The sequence below is a fragment of the Alosa sapidissima genome, chromosome 22, assembly GCF_018492685.1.
Source record: "Alosa sapidissima isolate fAloSap1 chromosome 22, fAloSap1.pri, whole genome shotgun sequence".
NCBI classification, from domain to species: domain Eukaryota; kingdom Metazoa; phylum Chordata; class Actinopteri; order Clupeiformes; family Clupeidae; genus Alosa; species Alosa sapidissima.
Window position 1 is genome coordinate 22621950 of NC_055978.1, and position 8051 is coordinate 22630000.

Sequence of the window (8051 nt, forward strand, 5' to 3'; positions counted from 1 at the left end):
TATCATGACAGCCACAATAGCACAATATCACATAACACTAGTCAAATCAACTGAAGTACAACTGAACTGTCCAAAGACATAGTGTATAGGTCCATACAGTCAACATAAGGCATGAAATTGAACTATTTATGTTCACCCGTCATACCTGAACCTGTTCACTAGTTGACACTCGGCCAGATGAAACAGCAGTTATAACTTACATGTGTGCTGAGGAGCTCTTTAGGCATTATTACCTTGAGCTGTGAGCTGTGGGTGGCCACCTGTGAGGGTCCCCAATCCATCTAGAAATCCTCCATGGCTCCCAGTGGTGCAGCTATGGGGGGCGGCACAGGGGGCTCCACTGCTGGGACCTGTAGGACACGGTGATCACACAGAGTTAGACAAATCACCCAGCCTACACATACTGCACATTTAGAACTTAGAACACACTCTGAGCTATGTGCACATTTCCCTGCCTCTCATCGCACCTGCACATCCTCAGAGAGAGAGAGAGAGAGAGAGAGAGCGAGAGAGAATAGTGGCCTGAGGTTCACAATGTTCTCTATCTTGACTAATTCTTAAAAAAAGACTCACTGTATGAAATTCTAATTATCTCCCCCTTCAAGCTACACAGAGAAGCCCAACCACTTAGCTGGCAACAATGCAAAGCATGAATGCAATGACCTTTAGGGCGTGAAAGGAACCGAATCCAAGAATCAGACTGATCTTCAGCCGACTGTCTTTTTCGCTTCAGCTCATGCGCCTTTGTTCTGTAATTGTGACTGCCACAACACCTACACTACAATGTGAAACCAGAAGCAAGACATGCAAGCCCTGGCCCCTGGAGCGTGACCCAATACTTAAGCTCCGCAGTACCGTACAACAGCTTTAAACAGTGCTTCAAAGTGTGCTAACTAAGTGCATCTGAGCACATTTTTCCACTAACAGAATGTGAAATGGTCTATTTGTAGGCACACTGCATTCCTTTGTGGAGCCAGTGAGCCTTGCTCTCCAATCACCATCCCTTGATACAATGTCTTCTCTTAAACCTCAGCCTGGAGTATCGCTAAGGTTCACAGGCCCAGAGCAGTAAAAAGCCATTTAGTTCAGTGCATCTTGCTAGTCATTTATTGACAGAGCACTTCCTTAATCTCACTTCTGCAACTGAGTTACCATCTAAAAAAATGAGAAGTCCACTGGACAAAATTCTCTGCTGTAAAACACTATGAAGAGCCACAATTATTCACAGAAAATCCCCAGAAAAATAATACATGATCATCGCAGCAGCATCTATAATAGTGGCATCTATTACAACAATTAGATAAATTACAAATAGACTTTTTGTAATATACAGGACTAATAACCACACTGATGTCAGACAAGTGGCTGTGTAGGAGTTGAAAAAGCTTCAACGTTTCAGAAGTGTTGTGTACTACTCTAAAACAATGTTAAGGTAGAGACAAGGGGAACCTTTAGAATCAGCTATCAGTTAAATCATACATCAAACACAACAAATACAGGGTCAGAAATGCACACGTTAAGCCATATCATAACCACACAACACAGATATGCATGTCACAGAAATATATCAAGGAACAAAAAGAAAGAAAAATGTTTAGAGACAGAATCAGCAGTGTTACCTTCATTTTGTATTCATTTTCACACACACACAGACAGACACACACACACACACACACACACCGTTCACAAGCCTTAACATAATACAAAACAAACAAACAAAAAGACACTAACCGGTGATTGTATGATTGGTCACTCTCAGTCACAAAGAAATAGCCACTAAAGAGTCTGCAGTCCTTTTGTGTGCTCTAGTCCAAAGCACTTACTCTAATCTACGCCACTTGACCTCAACCCTCCTCTACACTGATATTAACAGTTTAGTTCCCTTTTTACCCCCCCCCCCTTCCTCTCAGTATCTGTGTATGTCTGTGTTTGTTTGTGTGTGTGTATATACTGTATGTGTGTGTGTGTGTGTGTGTGTGTGTGTGTGTGTACTCACTGCCAGTTCCTACAAGGGCAGGGACATCCCTCTCCATTTTCAAAAAAACTCCTGAAGACCAGGGGCCGTGTTCACAAAGACTTTTATCTTACCACTAGGAGTACTCCTAAATCGCACTAAAAGATTTTAGCTAGGAGTTTTCTCTTAAAAGTTATTCACAAAGCCTTTCAGACCTACTTTTAGTAAGGAAAAATGACAACTCCTAAACTAAGAGTGAGCCTTCGTTGCTATGGATGACGTCATTACTCATGCACGAGCTTGACTGAAGTGACCACCTTGATTGGCTGACGATTGTAACGCGGGAATGATTCCAAACACCTCCCTTGCGATGATGAGTGACAGGTGACAGGTCTGAGAATGCGTGCGCTACACAGGTAGTGCGATGGACGGAAGATGATGAATAAACTGAACTGAATAAAAAGGCCTAGCCTAAATAAATAAAGAGTAAGGCAAAACAAATAGCCTAGTAGCCTAATGAAACATGCGGATTGATGCAGTATCTTTGCAACATTATTAAATTAACCTGTCACCATAGCCTATGCCCACGTTTGCAAAGAGGAGAACATTTTAATTTGATTCACAATGAAACGTTACATTTAATTTACATGTTCACAATGAGTAGTTTTGCTTGTTGTTGGTGGCGTTATTGCATCCCTTTTTTGCCTACAATACAAAATTGTTCCCTTGCGATTGGAAGCTCCTGTAGCCGCATACGCATTTCAAAACATTGCGACGTGAAATGCCACAAAAAGGGTTTGTGAATAGGTCTTAGTGAGTTAGGAGTCCTCTTGACTTCTTTTAAGCTGTCCCAGACTTAGGTGCTACTTTTAGGTCTAAAATGCTTTGTGAATTACTTTTAGTGAAAAAAATTAGGAGTCCTAACGTTAGGAGTGACACGCCCATTATTTTTAGGAGTTGCTCCTAAATTCGCCAGTTAGGAGCTACTTTTAGCCTTAAAATTCTTTGTGAATACGGCCCCAGCTCTTTAGAGAACATCTCCTCTCATAGCACCACTTACAACAAGTCTTGCTGATCCTAGCACTTACCAGCCATCTTGAACTGACACTCAACTGTTTATAAACAGCACTCACTGATGCACTTATTCTTACTGTACTCTACCATTTTTAAATTGTCCTAAAATTGTTGAGAGAATTGCTTTAAAACTTAACTGTTACCATGTTGTTAGTCGCTTTAGTTAAAAATGCGTCAGCCAAATGTAATGTAATGTAATGTACTCATTTCCTGGGTAAGTAGTGCTCAAATATATACATTAAGTAAATAAAGGAAAGCAATAAAGTCATAGACATAATTATACATCTTATGTTCTTTCTTACATATCTGATGCACAACGACTACTAGTTCCTATTATACAGGTCAGCGGTGGTTAAAACCCAACCGTTTCAAAGTGCAAAACACATCCATAGCTTTCAAACTAAAGTTCTGTTCAACTGATTCAACGGCAGTATTATCTAAAGAGAAAGCAGGCACTTTTTTTTTTTTCCATTTCACTGGTAGGACTTCAGCCACCATTGACGTGAACGATAGAGCCATTATTTCTAGAACAGGATGTTGCATCGGCTATTACTGACACAGAGGAAACTTTAATAGCCTAGTGTGAAATGTAAATGGTGCCTGTGCCCACTGAGTTTGAGGGTTTGAGGGGAAGTTCATTCAGACGAAATCAATCAAGAGCTGATTTGCAATAGGGCTGCAAGATTTGGGGAAAATATCTACCGGTAATTGTGATTTTTCTGACAGATATTGCGAATATCAATGAATTGATGAATTGATGTCTCTCTAATTTGTGCCACCCCTGATTGGTGAGCACGCCCGGAGCACAAGAAGCACCCCTGATGACTGTGAAGCTCACCAATCAAAATGTATTTGCCTCTCACGCACACACATCCACCAACCAGAAGAGGCACAGTCAAGGATGATGAAATGGATAAAAAGTAAAACGTGACAAAATGAACTGTGGCCGATTATTTGTAGTGTTTGCGATTAGGTAACTGCATTGGTGTGATTACGACTGCGTTAATTGTGCAGCCCTAAGTTATTTACATACTATGTGAAAGGTAAAAAAAGGTAGAAAACAATTATTGTGGTCATTATGATGCCTCTAATATAGAAATAACTTTTATATAACCAATTAAGCATTTGTATAAGATCTTGAGGAAATGGTGACAATTTAAAGCTACTATGTGTAGGTGGTGGCAAAAAGCATAAATGGAATATAGCCTACTATTCAAAGTGGTATGGCGTTGCTATTCAGCAACCTCACCACTAGATGCTATAGCTTTATAGAGTAACAACAGTTTCTCATGTGTATTACAACCATTACCTATGTAGAAGTCAGTGTCTGACAAAATATTTTTGAAAGATGATCTGGGAATAGTTATACTTGCAGTAAAACCAAACAGCTGACTCTTGTGATTCAAAGATCATGGAGGAACAGGCCCCAATGGTGCGCCACACCCAGAATGAGTCTGTACTGGTATCTTACAGATCTCATGTCAACTTTTCTGCAACACCAACAGGGTCAGCAAAAATCCGCACAGAGGGACAGGTTTGAGGACATTCTGTTTGAGATGCTCAACTGGACGCAGATGTTGTGGCACTGTTGAAATGTTGTGGATGACCCCACTGGGGTAATGTGCTCCACCATGAAAACCACACATGTTGAGTGTACTTTTGAAACCAATTCAATGTTCCAGTTTGATAGATTGACACAGACACTGCACACTTGGGGAAAGGGATTGAACAGAGGCCCTGACGTTTAGAAAATCAGAATGTGTAGCCTCAGGCCAGTGTTTCACTGAGTGGCTCTTTAAATGGCCTAGATTCTCTGAGCTTAAAATACAAAACAAAGTGCGCTCACTGAAATGTCACTCCAATTAAACATGACTCAGATCTATCCATTTCTAAATTACAACCAAAGTGATCTTTGGATAAAACCTGGCTAATTTGTGGAAGCAGTATAGCCACAGTTTCTGGAGCAATCATTTAAAATAAGTAGCTTATCAATCATTATCAGCATATGATGAGCTTGACCGATTACTGTACCACTCTGTTTGGACAGATAGGGGATTCAGTCAGTCCTAATCATAAGCAGTAACAAAGGGTAACGCAGTACCATCGGGGCGCCTCTAGCCGCACAATAACAGAACGCTAAGGCTATTAAATTCAGTGCCATGACACCCAAATACAAGCACGCTTTTGTGTTCCTCTTAACAGTGCTACAATATTAGCCTACTTTAATATTCTCGCCGAGATTGCAGTTTTCTATATATATTGTGTGCGTCTAAAGCTAAGCAGTAAACCTTTAAATTCGTTTGTCTTATGGACTGGATAGTGTCACAAGGTCTATACACAACCTTCTTCATGACATGCGATCATTCATGAGGTTTGGCATCAATACTTTTCTATTCGCAAGAAGTAGGCTATTTGCTCACCTGTACAAAATACTGAGTGCGCTTAAGCACAAAATACTGGTGCTATGCTATAGCCTCACCATTTAGTCGCCGCCTCCTGAGTGCCATTCGTCTGAAATCTTCCCCATCCTGCAAACTTTTCCCAGACGGCTTCTCCATGTTGTCAACCATTGCGAAGTGATTCACACCTCTAGGTAGGTAAGCAATAAGCCGTAGTCTATTAGAGTGTTTTCCCCTACTTTAGCCTAGAACCAACGTCAATAGCCCATTCCAAACGTAAATATCGAAGTGTCACCACGAACGCCTGCAGATCCTGAGATTAACTAGGAAAGGTAACTACCGCCCATTCCAATTTCACACCCCACGCCTCCCGTTCATTGTACATCATAGAGTAGACATTTTACTCGATAATATGCGTCGAACAGAATGGAACAGGTAGCAAACATCGTTCAACATTACTCTTACTTAGGGGATGGGCTAAAATACACTACCAGTCAAAATTTTGGAGACACAAATTTCCATTCCACTCCATTATAGAGAATACCAGCTCATTTGCATTGTTTTTTTTAATCAGGGCAGCAGTTTTCAGATTACATTATGTGCTTTAATTGCAAAAGGGTTCTATGTTTTCTCAGTTAGCCTTTTAAAATTATATCAGATTACTAAACAGAATGTGCCTTTGCAACATTGGATGAATGGTTGCTGGCAATGTAGAGCCATTTCTTTCTACAACAGTGGAATTCGCGGTTTCCTGTTGTTTTCTATGGTTCGGCAGCGGTACAGTGGCGTAAAGGGGGGTTCACATTGCGGTTGCACAAATCTAGACGCACCCTAGCGGCAGCAAATTACATTTGCTTCCAGTGCTAGTCTAGCAACTCTCCGTTGGCTTGTGAGCTCGAAAAATTAAACTTCTATCAGGCAACCATTTGGCTTGAATTCCCTGCTACTTGAAAACAAAGAAGATGGATGTTGCTGTTGGCTAACAGTGTGACGCGAGTTAAGCTTGTTTCAAGTTGGCCAAAGTTTGAACTAGCCAACTAGCTCCACTGGTTGAAAACGCATGGGACTCAGCGCTGTCCAATTGCGTGCAAAGGGAATTTGAAAGACAACCGATTATCCCGCCCCTCGGACTGAGCACTGCGAACGGTGAGTGCCCAGACCCTACATTTTAATGTGGGTCTGGTTTGTCAGGCTAGCAGTGCTGCACTATGAAACCCATTATTTTCGATGGCTTGCGCGCAAAGCGTAGTGCAAGCAGGCCTATTCACACCAAGAACATAAAGATAACGATAAAAGCATTCACACTGAACAACGATAAACAAAGTCTCTCCTTGTGTTAAAGGCGCTCTAAGTGATGCTGGGTAACGTCACTTCTGTTGACATTCAAACATAACAGAGAGCTAGCTCGCTACTTTCTCCCCCTCTCTCCCGTGCAATTGAAAGTCCCCTAAAGAGCATCTCGTCTGTGATTTGCTGGAACAATTTGTTATGTTTTTATGGGCTAGGTTTGCCCAGGTTGTTTTTGTTGCCGTTTCTGGAGCCTGGGCTGTCCACAGAGATCGCGTTTTTTACAGTGTATTCAGGACACAGGCAGCTAGCGGATGGTGAGGTGATGTTTGCTGTAAGTGACAAAAAATGTTTTAGCCTAAAAAACGTGTGGCATCGCTTAGAGCACCTTTTGAATGTGATGTTAAAATTCGATTAGTTCTGATTGTCTATTAGCTTTTTATCCTTCTGAAAATCGCTCTGAAAGTGATCCCCAACAATATCGTTCTTCATGTCGTTATCGTTATAGTTTATGTGTGAACGTCTCATTCACATTAACGAGAACGATATTTATTTATAGTTATCGCTATCGTTCTTGCTGTGAATGGGCCTTTAGGCGTGTGTGTCTGTTGCGTGTCAGTTGTGTGGCGGTTGCGTGGCGTTTTCTATGTCTTTGCTTACCAGAAGCGTGTCTAATGCGGTGCTGCGGCAGCCTCTCTGCCAATTAAAACGTCTCTTTTTCCTCACATCATTTTTTTTCTTCACTCTTTTGAATGGAAACGCTTCCATGAAAAATCGACGCGAGTCCTATTCCTAGCATGCACGCGTTTACTGCGCAGCTCGAGCGGCGCCTGAGATGTGCGTGTCACGCAGGCGGTGTACAAGCTTCTAACCTGTTAACATGGGAGCCTAAATAAAAACGGACACGCCACGCAGCTGATACACTCACGCCATGCACCCGGTGTTAAATGGGCCTTAGCCGCTCTTGCGTCTGCTGCGGTGCAACCTAGAGCAGCCTAGTGGCGAGCGCAGCACATGCTGTGTACAATGTGAACCCGGCTAGCGTTGAACAAACTGAGCGTTGAACTTAGTTCAACTTTCAAAGCGCAACGTGAGAGAAGGCTATTTTAATTGCCAGTCAACATCCAAGTAACATCCTTTAAACATCCTCGTGACAGTGCGTCTTCAGCTGTGCTTCAAATGCGCCTTTCGCTAAAGACCAGGTTTTTTTTGGTCAGTGGCGTAATGCTTTTTAGATAGTGTAAGATAGCGATTTTTAGATAATGCGCCAGACCCCACCTTAGGTTGTTAATTGCCACACCCCACAAGAGACGGGCATGGCGAAAAAAAGCGTTGTG

At 42.0% G+C, this 8051-nt stretch overlaps 1 protein-coding gene across 2 annotated transcripts in view; it reads right to left on the reverse strand.

Moving 5' to 3' along the window:
- fgd4b (FYVE, RhoGEF and PH domain containing 4b) overlaps positions 1-5720 on the reverse strand; it is a 14346-nt gene extending 8626 nt beyond the window's left edge. The window contains exons 1-2 of one of the 2 annotated variants that reach the window (XM_042079249.1): positions 5508-5720; positions 234-350 (exon numbers count right to left, since the gene is read on the reverse strand). In XM_042079249.1, coding sequence (XP_041935183.1) covers positions 234-350; positions 5508-5598 — 208 coding nt within the window. In that variant the 5' untranslated portion in view covers positions 5599-5720. Of the gene's footprint in view, positions 1-233; positions 351-1731; positions 1876-5507 lie in introns of those variants that run through there. The other variant, XM_042079250.1, reaches the window with a different exon arrangement.
- Between the last annotated feature and the right edge of the window lie 2331 nt (positions 5721-8051).